Below are 14603 nucleotides of genomic sequence, written 5' to 3'. Positions count from 1 at the left end.
TCTTTCCTGAGCAGCTGTGGCTTCTCCCTGAAAACTGTGCATGACTTAAATTTTAATTCTGTATCGCGCAGGAAAGCAGCCCTGACCACTTCTGAATTTCCATTTTGATCTACTACACTCAGTTCCTTTTAGGGCCTGCATGTGTCCGTTGGACTGTCTAACTCTGTCCCTCCTGCTCTTCCCACCTTGCTGCCATCACCTGATGGCTGATTCTTTTGCTGCAGTTCCTATCCTCCCTTTAAAACTTGCTTGTTTTCCTATGTTCTATATTTGCAGATGGTGGTTTTCAAACTGTCTTGAAGCAACCACTAGTTTTAAGGGGTTTCAAGAACTGGCTTTGATTAATTAGACATGAATAGGCCAGAAAGAACTTACATTTTTTTCTGACTCTTTGTATTGGCTCAGATCCTTTAAGGAAAACTTAGTTTTTATATGAATTTTAAGCAATGTAGATTTTGTCAAATTTAAAAATGAGCTAATTTTAAAATTGGAAGGCACCAATACTATGGTTTTTCTCTGGAGTCTATTTGAGAAGGATGATTAATGAAGAAAAGTACAAACAGCAAATTATTGAACTTTGTTGTTTGTGGCTCGTTTGCCAAAACTAAGTCTAAAAGCAAAATCTATAGCTCTATTGAAAACTTTAGTAAATGAAAGTGTGTCCCTAAAACTTGCATTTCATACTGGGAACTTGGCTTACAATGACTCATGGTCATACTTTTAAGAAAAGTGAGAGCCTTACTTAGCAAATACTCAGCCTTAATTTTTGCGTCTCTAACAGATTAATGTAAACATCCATTTGCTAATTGTTCTTCCCTGTTAAGGCAAGCAATCAGCCCTAAGTTCATAACCAGGACTTAGACAAAATTCCTGTCATTTCTGCAATTACCTCTCCTATTTTTAAAAAACGATGTATTTAAAAAATTCTTTTTAGGATATTGAAATGTTCCTAAACAAAGGACATTACTAAGTATTCATATTTTTGTTTTAACTGTGACATTTTGGAGGGAATTTTTGCTGAATGCTATAAAACACTGGGCGTGGCTGACATGTATTATTATTGATAAATAAGTGACCATCTTTTTTCCCTTCCTGTGACAAACTACTGGCATTTACGAGTAGTGTAAATCAAAGGCATTGTAGATTTGGAGCCACAGAAGGAATAGAAAGGAGAATGCCTAAACATTATCCTTTGAGGCCCCTACCTGATACAACATTAACCATGCTGTCATTTTTTAGTTTTCTAAATTCAGAATTGGTTCTTAACCTCTAGGATACCAGTGTTAAAAACAGACATGTTTTAGAACTGCCATCTAGAACAGGTACAACTCGTTTTTGTATTATAACATGACTTTGTCTTGGCACTTTAATGCTTTCCTTTCTTACACGGGTGTTCCTTCCTGTTTTTGTTTTTTTTCTCTTTCTCTATTCCTTTCCCTTTCTTCTACTTTTTCTGCTTTCCCTTCTGTCTGTCTCCCAGATCTGAAAGATTTTCAGAACAATAAGCATAGGTACTTGCTAGCCTCTGAGAATCAACGCCCTGGCAATTTTTCCACAGCATCCATGGGGTCCCTTACTTCATCTTCATCTTCCTGCTCACTCAATAGTCAGGTGGGCTTAACATCTGTGACCAGTATTCAGGAGAGGATCATGTCTACACCTGGAGGAGAAGAAGCCATCGAACGTCTAAAGGTGAGTAATAATTCAGACTAAATGAAAGTATTCTATGTAGTTCCACAAGGCAGAATTAGAACTAAAAATCACTGAGAGTTTGGTTCAGCATATGGAAGAACTTTAACTTCTAGAGGCATCCTGAAAATGGAATTTGCTACTTTGTAACATAATTTCTCTTCACCAGAATGCTTGACTCTGATGTGGCCAGGCACAGTGGGAGAGATTCAAGGGCAGATCATAGGCTGGCCATGCCAAGTAACTGATAAGTACCTGGGTATGTCTGCTAGTTGGGAGGTAGTTTATAAGTCACAGTGAACTTGTTCAGTTAGAAATTTAGTTGGAAACTAATTAATTAGTTGAAAACATTTGGTTTCATCAGAAGAATTTTATGTAGAGCCATACATTTATTTAGTAAAATAAATACACAATCAAAAGAAAGTTTGTACATTTGAGTACCTATGTATCAGGTTTATTCAGAGACGCATGAAGCGGCATCTTTTGGAAGTCCATAGAAGGCCTTGAAACCTTGTGGTCACTGCTGTGGAAGGCTGCCTCCTCCTGTGCAGGTCCCCTGCCCTGGCACTCAGCTTAGCTTTCCCAGCCTGTTGCTGGCTCGGTCAGGTACTTTCTTGCCTCTCTCCATGAAGGTGGAAGTTAGGAACAGCAGCCTTCTGCTCACAGGTTCTTCCTCCCCCTCAGTGACTACGAGAGCAGACAGTTGTCACCTGTGATGCCACCCTTCAAGTCACTGTGACAGCATCACAGATGCTTTTTCTTTCCTTGCTTGTCACCTCCAGGATCATGGTTTGATTCATATCTTTTGGCCTTTGTGTTCAAAAGTGCCAGGGTAAGGAAAGCAAGGAGTGTGAAGAAACTGACTAAGGAGCTGGGAAGTTGCCATCATGCTGCCAGCTAATAGTCCTCTTGGCATCCACGACTGCTGCCCATTCAAGGACTGGGAGAGCAGTGGCCCTCTGACAGATTAGCGATTGAAAAGGTTTGCCGAGGTTTTCACCACTAAGAGGAATTAATAAGCTTGATAGTTGAAGATGACAAATGCTTCCTTTTCAGTTTTCGGGCGAGGCTGAGAAAGCTTTAACATGAAAAATGGCCTTCTGCTTCTTAATCAGCCTACCTTTCCCCTTGGCATTTTACTCCTAAAATGAGGTGCTTTGGAAACCAAAGTAATGATCTTGTATCTTCCTCCAGAACATGTTAGTGGAAAGTGGCAGAGGGAGAGGGAGTGAGAAAACTTTTCATGTTGCAAAGTGAAGAGTAATTTCTGCTGTTGTAAAATTGACTTTTAAATGTTCCTGAAGACTTGAGCAAAGCCCCGGGCAAGAAGACTATACTCATGTATTTTATCACATAGGCATCGGTGACAAAGGTGCTGTGCTGGGGCCACCTTGGGGATGCGGGGCTCTGTGGGAAGGTAAAGGGAAGTCTCCCACTTCCTATTTAATGTAAAATGTGCTTTTTATTTGGGAATTTTGAATCTTACTGTTTGCTTATTAAAGCCTTAGTGCACTAATGAGATTACACCTTCCTTTAGCATACATGTTGGTGTAAAAGAGGAAATTTTCCTAATGCCAAGTGGGTCCAACTGGAAATAATGTTGAATGCTAGGAGTCAGGGCATTAAGCAGACTCTGAAGAATTAGATCATCCAGTGTTTTGCAAATAGTTTCTAAGGAATAACACTGCCATTATTCAGGGAACCCTCCCCCAACCTCCCTACTTCCCACCAAAAACAAGACAAAACTGCATTCTTTGTTTTAATGGTCCTTTAAGCCAACATAAATGAATCTTCCATTTTCCCTACCTTTAGGAAATAGCTTCTTTGCATTCGATCTTGAGTTTTTAATGTAGCAGGGTAGTTCACTGAAGCTTAAGTGCCTTAATTCTGCTCTTGTGCTGTGAATGAGGAGAATTCCATTCTGGCAGACCTGCATTTTAATGCTGCAGGCAGATTACATCTTGCATCCACAGCAAGGCAGTGTTTGTATGATAGAAATGCTTGAGAATTCCTCATTTTTGGATTATTTCATTGTTGAGTGTGAAGGAGCTGCATTCCTAAGACATGACACTGTAGGATAAAAATACTATAATGGAAAACAGTAATCGAGGGGTCAATTCATTTTCCCAACATTTTATTTCCCTTTGCTTTTCAAAAACATGATCAGTTGGTAGACTATTTTTACATAGGATGTTGCTACTGCATTGTTCATTGAATAGTCTGTTTTCATATGGAAGAAGTCTGTTACCTCATCATAAATATCATGCCGAAACCGGTTTGGCTCAGTGGATAGAGCGTTGGCCTGCGGACTGAAGGGTCCCGGGTTCGATTCCGGTCAAGGGCTGGTGCCTGGGTTGCGGGCACATCCCCCGTGGGAGGTATGCAGGAGGCGGCTGATCAATGTTTCTCTCTCGTTGATGTTTCTAACTCTCTGTCTCTCTCCCTTCCTCTCTGTAAAAAATCAATAAAATATATTAAAAAAATAAAATAAAATAAATAAATATCTTGTTACCCCATCATAAATATCTTGAGCCCTTCATAAGTGTCTCTGGCAAAACAGAAGACATGTAATTGCTTTCAGTTTTTATTTGCAGGTCAAACTGAGTTGAAATGTATGTAATCTTGATTTAATTCCTATTCAGTAAATTTTCAAAGATGTAGCTATAGTCACTGTGTAGTGACAATGGTCTTTGTTTATTAGTATGACATCAAAATCAGCACTGTGAGTGCCATTGCTTAAGCTTAGACTATAAATATCAGCAAATATCCATCACAAAAGCATGCAAGGGCTAATGCTGTGCCAGGCAGCCCAAGGGGTCCACATTGGAATTCACTTATGCAGTATTCTCTGTTCAGTACAGTAAAACCTTGGCCATCTGATGGCTTCAAGGCATGTTTCATGGATAAGCATTAAACGTTTAAATATGAGAATTTAAACTAATTTTTTTCATGAAAATTTTTCTGACTTGGTGGATTTCTCTGCCACCATAACTGAATCATGGTGAAGAGATTAAATTGTGTTTAGCCAGCCTTGGCCAGTGGTTCTCAGTGGTTAGAGCATCAGTCCATGCACCTGGAAGGTCGTGGATTTGATTCCAGGTCAAGGACATATACCTGGGTTGCAGGTTTCATTTCCACCCAGCGGTGTATACGGGAGGCAACCAATCCATGTAGCAGGCTCGATCCCTGACTCGGGCCAGGGCGCGAGTGGGAGGCAACCAATCCATGCATCTCTCACACATTGATCTTTCTCTCTTTCTGTCCCTCCTCTTCCCTTCCACTCTCTCTAGAAATCAATGGAAAAATATCCTCGGGTGAGGATTGACAAAAGAAACAGATTATATTGAACCATATAAACATAATTATTAACCAGTGCTATACACATAGCTAGACATATGTCATGTAACAATAAAATTGAATGACACCTGAGCCCAGCTTCCTTGGAGCTTAAAAAAAAGTTCCTGATGTCATTCTGCTTTTCGGGATTTCTTTTTTTATTTTTTATTTTTTATTTATTTATTTTTTAATATATGTTATTGATTTTTCACAGAGAGGAAGGGAGAGAGATAGAGTTAGAAACATCGATGAGAGAGAAACATCGATCAGCTGCCTCTTGCACATCCACCACTGGGGATGTGCCCGCAACCCAGGTACATGCCCTTGACCGGAATCGAACCTGGGACCTCTCAGTCCGCAGGCTGACCCTCTAGCCACTGAGCCAAACCGGTTTCGGCTTCGGGATTTCTTTATGTGTAGTACCTGTAGGAAGGAAGGACCTTTTAAAGATTTGTCTCCTCAGCTCCTCATTTCTTAACTGTGAATCCTCATTTTAGTTTAATATTAAATTACACTTCTAGCGTGGGTTTGGGCAGACTGGACACCAGTGTGCCAGGCCTGCTGCAGAGTGAGTTGATGACTCAGAGACTGAAAGCTGCTTCCTGTTGGCATCTCTGTTTTATTCATAGTTTGTTATTCGGGCTTGAAGAAAGAATATCCTTCCTCCTTTATTAAATAATTTATGGTGAGCATTTTTTAGAATATTTCCTTTAAAGTCTATCAGTTCTACCTTAGACCTGGCTCAGGAAGAATTGCATCCTCAGGTTAATTAATTAGTTTCTTTGACCCCCAGTTACTTTATCCTGGAAAAAATAGTTTTCCCAGCATTGAAGTTTTGCTAATCTGATACTTAATATCATTTTCTCATCTTTTTTCAGAGTTTTAAAAAATAGCATTCTAAACAATATAAACATTTTCAACTTGAAGCTATATTGAAAAATAAAAATAGTACCTTCCTCAGCTTACTCATTACATCTGTTTTCTATATCGAGATCATATTTTGATTTACCCTCCAGGTGGGAAGTAAAATTAAAGAGGTCACTTTAGAGTTGGCAGCAAAATGATAGAGGATTCCTAGACAATAATTTTGCTTTCTTAGGGTAAGTTTACAGTTACCCCAAAATATAGCAGGAAAAACCTCTGCTCTGAAATGATCTTTTTCTGAAAACCAACTAGGAAAAGAAGCTATTTCGTGGGTCACTTTTTATTCTATAGCAAAATCAGTGGCTTGTGGGCTTGTGTATACTAAGCACTAGTGTAAGTGCTCTGGGTTGGTCAGGGGCATCATATTCTGTTTCTGTTTTTGAAGTTGTCATTATGAGACTGTAATCGTTTTTACCCCGATATCATTAATAAACCTTAGTGTCATACAGTTATGGTGACAGCTTGTCTTGTACTTGCCCTTTTACAGTCATTTGCAGAAGCATTTAACACTACCCTATTAGAGTTATAGAATAGCTTTTGTGATGCTTTATAGACACACTGTTGACTGCTTGCTACCTGGCATCCTTTCCTGGCTGTCTTACTGCTTCCTGAAATTGTATGTGTTTTTTTTTTTCTTAGTTGCTGGCCCTCTCTCGTGGCATATTGGTTCTTCCTCACTTAGCTTTGGATTGGCACATGCATTGCAATATTAGTCATTCCTATTAGAGAACTGTGTAGAGATGCCATTCAGGTGGTTCTCAGCCTGTGCATGTTTGGCGGGTTAATGAGAGCCAATTGGATGGTTTTGTCTCTTTTTCTTCAGGCCCCCCAGACCCCCTGCAGTCTTGTTCTAACTTAACTGACTCTTTTCTTTCCCGAGAGTACACCTACGTGGCCCCTTACTGATGCCCACGCCAGTTCTAAGTGTTATCAATTTTGCTCTTTGCCTAACTTAGCTAGTTGTAGCAGTTGCTATTGTCCTTCTTTTTCTCCTCCTCCTCCTCCTCCTCCTCCTCCTCCATCATCATCATCATCATCATCATCATCATCATCATCATCATCCTCTCCAGTTTGTTTCTCCTGACTCCTGTTTCTCCTTTGCTTTTCAGCTGCTGCATTGACTCTTTACTCTTGGCTGTTTTACATGGCCCCGTGCAAATGCCAGACCCCTGGGGTTTATTGTATTACATATTCACAGTTTCTTTCTGTGTAATTATGTTTTGGGATCCCAGAGGCTTCTTATAATAGCCTTTTAAATGAATCAGACTATTTTGTGAACTATTAAGACTTTTTTTTTCTTAATCACTATCACTCTTATCATTACAGTGTTGTCGTCTTATTATCATCATTGTCTAACTTTCTCATCTTGTCTCCATGATAGCATTTTCTCCTGCCTTTTGCATATGCTCATCTCCCATTTTGGTACTTGCTCTTCCTCCATTAGTCAATTCCTACTTGTCCTTCATTCATTAATACAAGCATCACGCAGTCCTGCCTCACCCACTTAGCACTTCAGTTCCAGCACTTAACACACAGCTCTGTTGTTCTCTTGTCCATACCCACTCAGAGTCCTTGAGCATGCTGCTCTAGCCACACAGTTGTTCCTGGAAAATTCCAGGCATTTCCTACCTGTTCCCTCATATATTCATGTGGCAGCTCTGCTCACATAGAACCTTGTCAGTGAGTCCTGTCCTGACACCCCCACTCCACATTGCTCTCTCACTACCTCTCCCCGACATTCTTTTCCTTCCTTGCTTTATTTTTCTCCAAAGTAGTTATTACAGTCTGCTGGACGATAGACTTGACTTATTTCAGTCTCTTTACTAAAATGAAAGTCTCATAAAGGCAGGGAGGGCTTTTGTTCCCTCCCACACCCCTAGGTGTCTAGAACAGGGCTTGGCATAAAATGGGGTTACATATAATTACTGAATGAATTCATCCTCAGTTACTTCTCTCTCTTTCCTAAGTATACAGTAAACTCCTTAAGAGCAGGAAAGATGTTTTATTTCTTATTTTTTGGCATATACTAAACACTCAGCAAGAAATTAGGAAGTTGTCACTCAGTGGCAAAATGTTTTCAGTTGAGATTAATACTAAACCTTTATATATTGGTCATTGGGTTTGTGTTCAGAAGGTATTGTGCGGTAGGGGAGGAAAAATGTTTTCCTTCTAATGTGGCCCCTGTAACAAAAGGCAGATTAATAAGAGAAAGATACACAATTTATTTAACAAAAGTTTGACACGACACAGGAGTCTTCCTAAGAAGTGTCAAACCTGAGCATTAAGTTTGACAAAGAGTGAAAAGTTGTGGGGAAATGTGATAGGGCAAAAAGGTGTGAGCTAAGAATAGGAAACGGGGAACTTATCAAGGCCTCTTTGTTCAGATTCGCCTTGGCGTTCCTCCGTCTTCAGAAGTGTGGATGCTCCTTTCCTCCAGGGGCAGGGGACACCTCTCCTGAAACTCTGATAACCTGCGTCAGGAGGAGATCAGAGTCCTTCCTGCACATACCATTTTTCAAATTACTCTAGCTTACAATATTTAGTATGCCAAGACGCCATGTTTTTGGGGGAGCGTGTTCTGAACCCCATCAGTGTTATGGCGAAATAGTGAAACAAAAGCAATCAATACCTTTGGGAACTTTATTCTTTTGTAGAAGTGGATGTCAGAAATAGTGCCTTGTATATTGGTGTGTTACTATTATTCTTTCCTCTACACACACACACGCACACACACGCGCACACACATACACTATTAAGGTCTTTTTATTAGGACTTAAGAAAACTAATATATCTGGGACTGATTTAGTGTTAGGTCTGGTCTTTATGATTTTTTTTTTTTTACATAGTAAGAAAGGAAAAAATGTCATCATATTAGATTCTGCCTCATGTTCTCAAAGGACATCATCTGCTTCTTGCTGTCCTTCCTACGCATGCTACGCTAAATTATGAGACTGCCACTTTAACTGTGGACTTCCTCCCGTAGGAATCAGAGAAGATCATTGCTGAGTTGAATGAAACCTGGGAAGAGAAGCTGCGTAAAACAGAGGCCATCAGAATGGAGAGGTCAGGAGGTTAAATTCTGGGAAGTTTCTAAATTTTCTAAGGAATTTTGATTACTTTTATAGTAAGAAAAGATAAAATAGAAGTTAAAAACAAAGAACCTTTTATCCTAAAACAACAACAAACCTGGCTGGGGACTTATGGCCTGTTGAATTTATACCTTGAAATAAAATTCACATATTTAAATGTTCTCTAGAAAATCATGGTGCTTCAGTAGTTACCATACTGCGTGTTGCTGGGTATCCATATAAAAATGGAAGATGTTGAGGGATAAAGTTTTTAATTTGCAAGGAGATTGCCCAAATTTTAAAGCTGTTCTGTTTATTGTCTTTCAAAGTTTTATAGAACCTCTTGGTAAGAAATGAAGGAGTTTAAATTGAAAACTTTTAAATTTTCTATTCTATCTCTACCCTGAATGTGAACATAACCCAAATAATACTTTTGCTATTGGAATAAATATACATTTTTGAAATGTCGGTCTTTTCTCATCATAGCAATTAGGCAGAAGTAAGTTCCAATGTATTGATACAGTAAATGTATCAAACAATTAGAACTTTCTTACTTAATATAGAAATTTTAAGCTAGAATTATTGAACAGATATCATGCTAAACATGGGAACATAACATTTGAGAAAAATCACATTCATAGACAGTACTCCATCTATCAAAGTTTCTTTCTGACTGCTTTCCTAGATTTTGAAGAAATGGTTGAGTTTTATGTTGAGCCTTAAGGAATATCCCTTTCTTTTTTATACAAATAAACTATGAATTATTGTCTACCTCTAAAGTCAGATGAGACAGAGTTCTTATTTAGGTGAAGATAACCTTATCTAATAGAGGAACATAATTTATTTTGAATGTGCTATTTCTCTTAAAAATAATTTCTCTAATGATGAGATAAGCAGATTCTTATCTCATGTATTACTGACTTTAAACATGGACAATTGTTTTTGCTTTGCTTTATTTTTCAATTCATATTAGACTGATTTAATTGACATTTTGGTATTAGAATTCTGATGTGATTTTGTTTTTTTTAGAGAGGCCTTGTTGGCTGAGATGGGAGTTGCCATTCGGGAAGATGGAGGAACTCTGGGGGTTTTCTCACCTAAAAAGGTAGGAAATAATGTTGTGAAACTCAACCAAACAGAAACACTTTTTGTTTTGTCTAGTCACTGTGGTGCTTCATGTCTTTTTGGGCTGACCCCTCAAAACCCCTCCCTCCCTTTTTTTAAAATCTTGAGACTTGGCCTGGCCGGTGTAGCTCAGTGGTTGAGTGTCAACCTATGAACCAGGAGGTCATTGTTTGATTCCCGGTCAAGGCACATGCTGAGGTTGTGGGCTTGATCCCCAGTGTGGAGCGTGCAGGAGGCAGCCAATCAATGATTCTTTCTCATCATTGATATTTCTATCTCTCACTCCATTTCTCTCTGAAATCAATAAAAATATGTTATTAAAACAAAATCTTGAGACTTGGCTTACTCAATTTCAGATATTTCTGATTTCATCTTACAGCCCAAGGGCAACCTATTATATTTGTGATTTACAAAATAAAACCCAAGGCAATAAATCTGTACCTTATGGTCATGATTCAGCATGTTTAATCTTCCTCATTGCTGCTTGCTTTCAAAGGCCCAGCTTAACCTAGCTCCCCATGCTTCTGTTGGGCTACTCTTTCTCTGCAGATTTTCCCGCAGGTGCCGGCAGCCCTCATTTATAACTCTCTAGAAGCAATTCCAGCTGTTCAGAAAAAGAACCACTTCAGTGTGCTTCTACAATTTATGTTATAGACAACAGTCTACTGAGCAGAGCAATTCCTCTCCTCGTCCCTAGCCTCTGCTCCTTTACCAGTTACAAAAAAGGACTCCAGTAATTACCTTCCTACTTACATAACATAGTTTGGAAGTAGTAGATATCTTTTAATTAATTAGAATAGTAAGGTGTGTTGCTTGTTGTGTGTGTGTGTTGTTTTTTTTTACCAAGCTGCTTCTTAGTTATTGTTAGATATCGGAAAATATTATCAAGTGCTTATTTGTGTAATAATAGAACATATTTGATGTACAAACCACATACTTCATACCAATAATAAACAGTCCTTCATTTCAGATGACCTCAAGTTGGCTGTTAAGAGACTTAAAGTCTTCACATAAGGGTCTGATAATGATCTCTCTAGGTTAGCATAGAATGGGTAGGGAGTTTCAGTTGGTACTTTTGTTTTATGTGATAGAAAATACTTCTGTGATTTTTGCTAGGTTTCTTTTGGTTAAGTTTTTCACATAACTTTTAAAAATAAATGTCAGTGTGTTATTTTTAACAAAGAAGATTGATTTAAAGAAATTTTAGGTATATATTGTAAAACTGGAGCAGTAGTAAAAGTATTGTATATGTTTGTATTGCCTAAGGTCAGTGATTTTCAGCTTAAAGGTTTTTCCTTCAGTAAGACATTATTTATTCAGATATATTACTTATGATTATAAAGAATTTAGCAGTTATAGGTTTGCTACAATTTAGAGTGTGCCTTTGCATATATCTATATCTTTATACACACAACACATATATATATTTAAGGATATTTTATAATATCTTTTAATGTTAGGAACTGTGATTATATGACATCTTGTAAAAATATGGTATTTAACACAAATCATAAATAACTTGAGTAAGAAAAAAAATAAGTAACTTGAGTAAGTTTTGTGATATAAAAATCACAGAATTCTAAACTGGCAGCTCTGTTTTAAAACCTTTTTTTTTTTACTTTAATTTTACCCATCCTGCTTTAACTTTCTGGACTTCCTCAGGAAACTAACTATATCCAAATTCAGTGTTAGAACCTGTTTCTGATGTGTTAACGTGATTGTGGTAATCATTGCACAATGTGTGCATATATAAAATTGACACATTGTACACCTTTTAAAAATCACGTTCAACTAAATAAATATAATTATTATCTGTCAATCATACCTCAGTAAAACTGGGAGGAGATTCCTTTAAGGCCAGAAAAGAAAAAAATAAAACCTGTTATAGAGATTCCTTTTTTCTTAGACCAGTGTCATGATAGGCCCTAAAGAATACTGCCCAAAGAGGCTTTTAACTCTCTCAAACCAGCAAGCTTTCAAACTCCAGAGGCAGATCTAGTTGAGAAGATATAGAGGTTTTTCTAATTTATTTTTAATCATCTTTTGCAGTTCCTTTCTTAACCTCTCATCTGCCTCTTCTTTCATTTTTCTACATTTGCTAACACTATCTTGAGTAGATTTTGACTCCAACACCTTGTGACTTATTTTTGGATTCCAGTGGGGTATTTTTACCGAAGAAGGTTGGTTTTTTAAAAGATTTTAGAAATATTAGAGTTAGATGAGAATTTTTACATGATGTATGTATTATTTGAATGTCAGTAATTTTAATTTCTTCTTTAAGGTACAGACTAATTAATAAACTAAAGATAATAACAGACCATGGAAGAACTGATAAAAATTAGAGGGAGATGATGGGAATGTGGGGAATTTTTTATACCTTATATGTTGAATCTGAAAAAAACACACACTAAACATCAATACAGAGAACAGATGGTGGTGAAGGACATTTTTATAAAGCAAATGAAAAATTAAATATTTATTGGAATTGTAGGGGAGGAAAAATAACTTCCCCTCTACCCTTCTGAGTTCTTGGCTGAAAGCCCTGTAATAAAAGACAAATGGATTAACAAGAGAAAAACAAATAGAAGTTTATTAACATGTCTACCTTATGTATACATGGGAGATACCCAGGGGAAAATGACTAACTCCTGGATGTGGCTTATAGTTCAGACTTAGATATTATTGTCATAGGGAAGGGAGAGGGAAGATAGACCCCTGGGGGAGAGGAAATGGTTTTCAGGGTCCTTAGAAGAGTAGATGGGAAGTGGGGTAGACAGTGTGTGACAGTCTGTCTGGGTGTGGTGGTGACTTCTGGCTTCCTCTCCTGTGGTGAGAGTCCACCTTCCCTGTTAATGAAACTCCTGGAGGATTTATGACTATTGAGCTCCGTCAGGAGGATCAGTGTTGAGGCAGATGTGGGAGGTCAGAGAAAGCCTCTCTCTGCACTGGCTGCTTTTCAAGTGCCTACCGCTCAAAATAATATGTTAAAGTGGCATATTTTGGGGTGGCATATTCTGCTACCATTCAAGATTTTTGTCCAAGTGTTTACAAAAATTATGATTACCCATCCAGAGAATCAGCCTGTCCTAATTTTTCTTTTGTATTCTGAATGTTTTGACCTTATCAAGAACTGGATCTTGTTCTTGATCTCAGAACTCATGTTTTTAGGTATTGTATGAGTGCAGTTTGGGAGGCCCAGAGAGAGTATTTTCTATGTATGACGGAATTGCAACTTGGAGGGAAGGCAGTCTCTTTTCCAGCGCCTGTGGGTAACCCAGGAAACCCTCAGCCTCCTGGTCACAGCTCTCAGGGAGCTTGCTCCAGCTTATCTGTAACCTTTTTCAGACCCCACATCTTGTTAACCTCAATGAGGACCCACTGATGTCGGAATGCCTGCTTTATTACATCAAAGATGGAATTACAAGGTATGTTTGTTTCTTTGGGTCACTTAATGTTTTATTTTCTCTTAAATGATTGAATAAAGGGAAGTTGTTGAAAATTTTCTTGTAATGATTTGATTTTCCCACCTGAAATAGATACAAAGTATCCTCTCTACTCTTCCCAAGTTATGTGTCTTAGCCAGCTGAGCCAGTTAACATGTAGTTTTTCCCTAAAAGACCCTAAGTAAAAATTTTCCTCCTTGCATCTTACATAAAGTCATTAGGTAGATTAGCTCACTCATGTCTTTGTATAATGCTGTGTGAGATGCATTGGTAAATCATTGTTCCTTAGTTTCTTATTCTGATGTAGGGAAGTTGCCCATATTTGAAAATAGAATTTGCAGTTGAAAGCCTTTGATTAAAAAAAAAAAAAGTGGTACCTTTTTTGTATGTATAAAGAATATTCTTTGGGAGAAAGAGGTTTATTGTTTGTAGTGCTTTTTGTGTCTGAATTTCCCTGGGAAACACTTTCCCTTGTGTTCAGGGTTGGCCAAGCAGATGCTGAGCGGCGCCAGGACATCGTGCTGAGTGGGGCTCACATTAAAGAAGAGCATTGTATCTTCCGGAGCGAGAGAAACAACAGTGGGGATGGTGAGAGTCCTTGGCTTAGCTTTCCCCACAACTTTTCATTCTACATTATGGGAAGCCCATGCACCAGACCTGGTATTCCCTGTCTCTTTCAGCGATACTTGCTTATACAATCCAATATTTGAAAATGGAGAAACCTGGGCTGCGTACAAATGTAGGGACAGACAGAGCTACTTTGCATGAAAATAGCTTGGACAAAAGGAGCCCTTTGTTACTGCCAAGAGCTAAGCAGGACATAGGCAATTAGGGTTGGTCTTGAATGTTAATTATTTGATAGGCAAGTAAGAAGGGAACAAATATTCTGGGTAGTAGGAGATTGGAAGGACCTCTAGCCTTACTGCAGTAGAATTTTATCTAAAAAGAAAGAAAAAGTCAGTCTTGTATTTTGTACAGGTTATTAACAAAACAACAACAATTTAACCATTTTTTGTGC

The 14603-nt window shown here is 38.2% G+C and overlaps 1 protein-coding gene across 15 annotated transcripts in view; it reads left to right on the top strand.

The window, feature by feature from the left end:
* The window catches only part of KIF1B (kinesin family member 1B), a 123849-nt gene that overhangs the window by 43162 nt on the left and 66084 nt on the right, over nt 1-14603 (top strand). For 8 of the 15 annotated variants that reach the window (XM_006766738.2, XM_006766740.2, XM_015565901.1 and 5 more), the window contains 5 exons: nt 1559-1692; nt 8933-9012; nt 10047-10122; nt 13488-13567; nt 14067-14173. In XM_006766738.2, coding sequence (XP_006766801.1) covers nt 1559-1692; nt 8933-9012; nt 10047-10122; nt 13488-13567; nt 14067-14173 — 477 coding nt within the window. Of the gene's footprint in view, nt 1-1480; nt 1693-8932; nt 9013-10046; nt 10123-13487; nt 13568-14066; nt 14174-14603 lie in introns of all 15 variants that reach the window. The other 7 variants (XM_006766734.2, XM_015565896.1, XM_006766735.2 and 4 more) reach the window with 1 other exon arrangement.

This window comes from Myotis davidii, unplaced genomic scaffold (genome assembly GCF_000327345.1).
Source record: "Myotis davidii unplaced genomic scaffold, ASM32734v1 scaffold299, whole genome shotgun sequence".
Taxonomy (NCBI): Eukaryota; Metazoa; Chordata; class Mammalia; order Chiroptera; family Vespertilionidae; genus Myotis; species Myotis davidii.
This window is presented reverse-complemented; position numbering and strand designations above follow the sequence as displayed.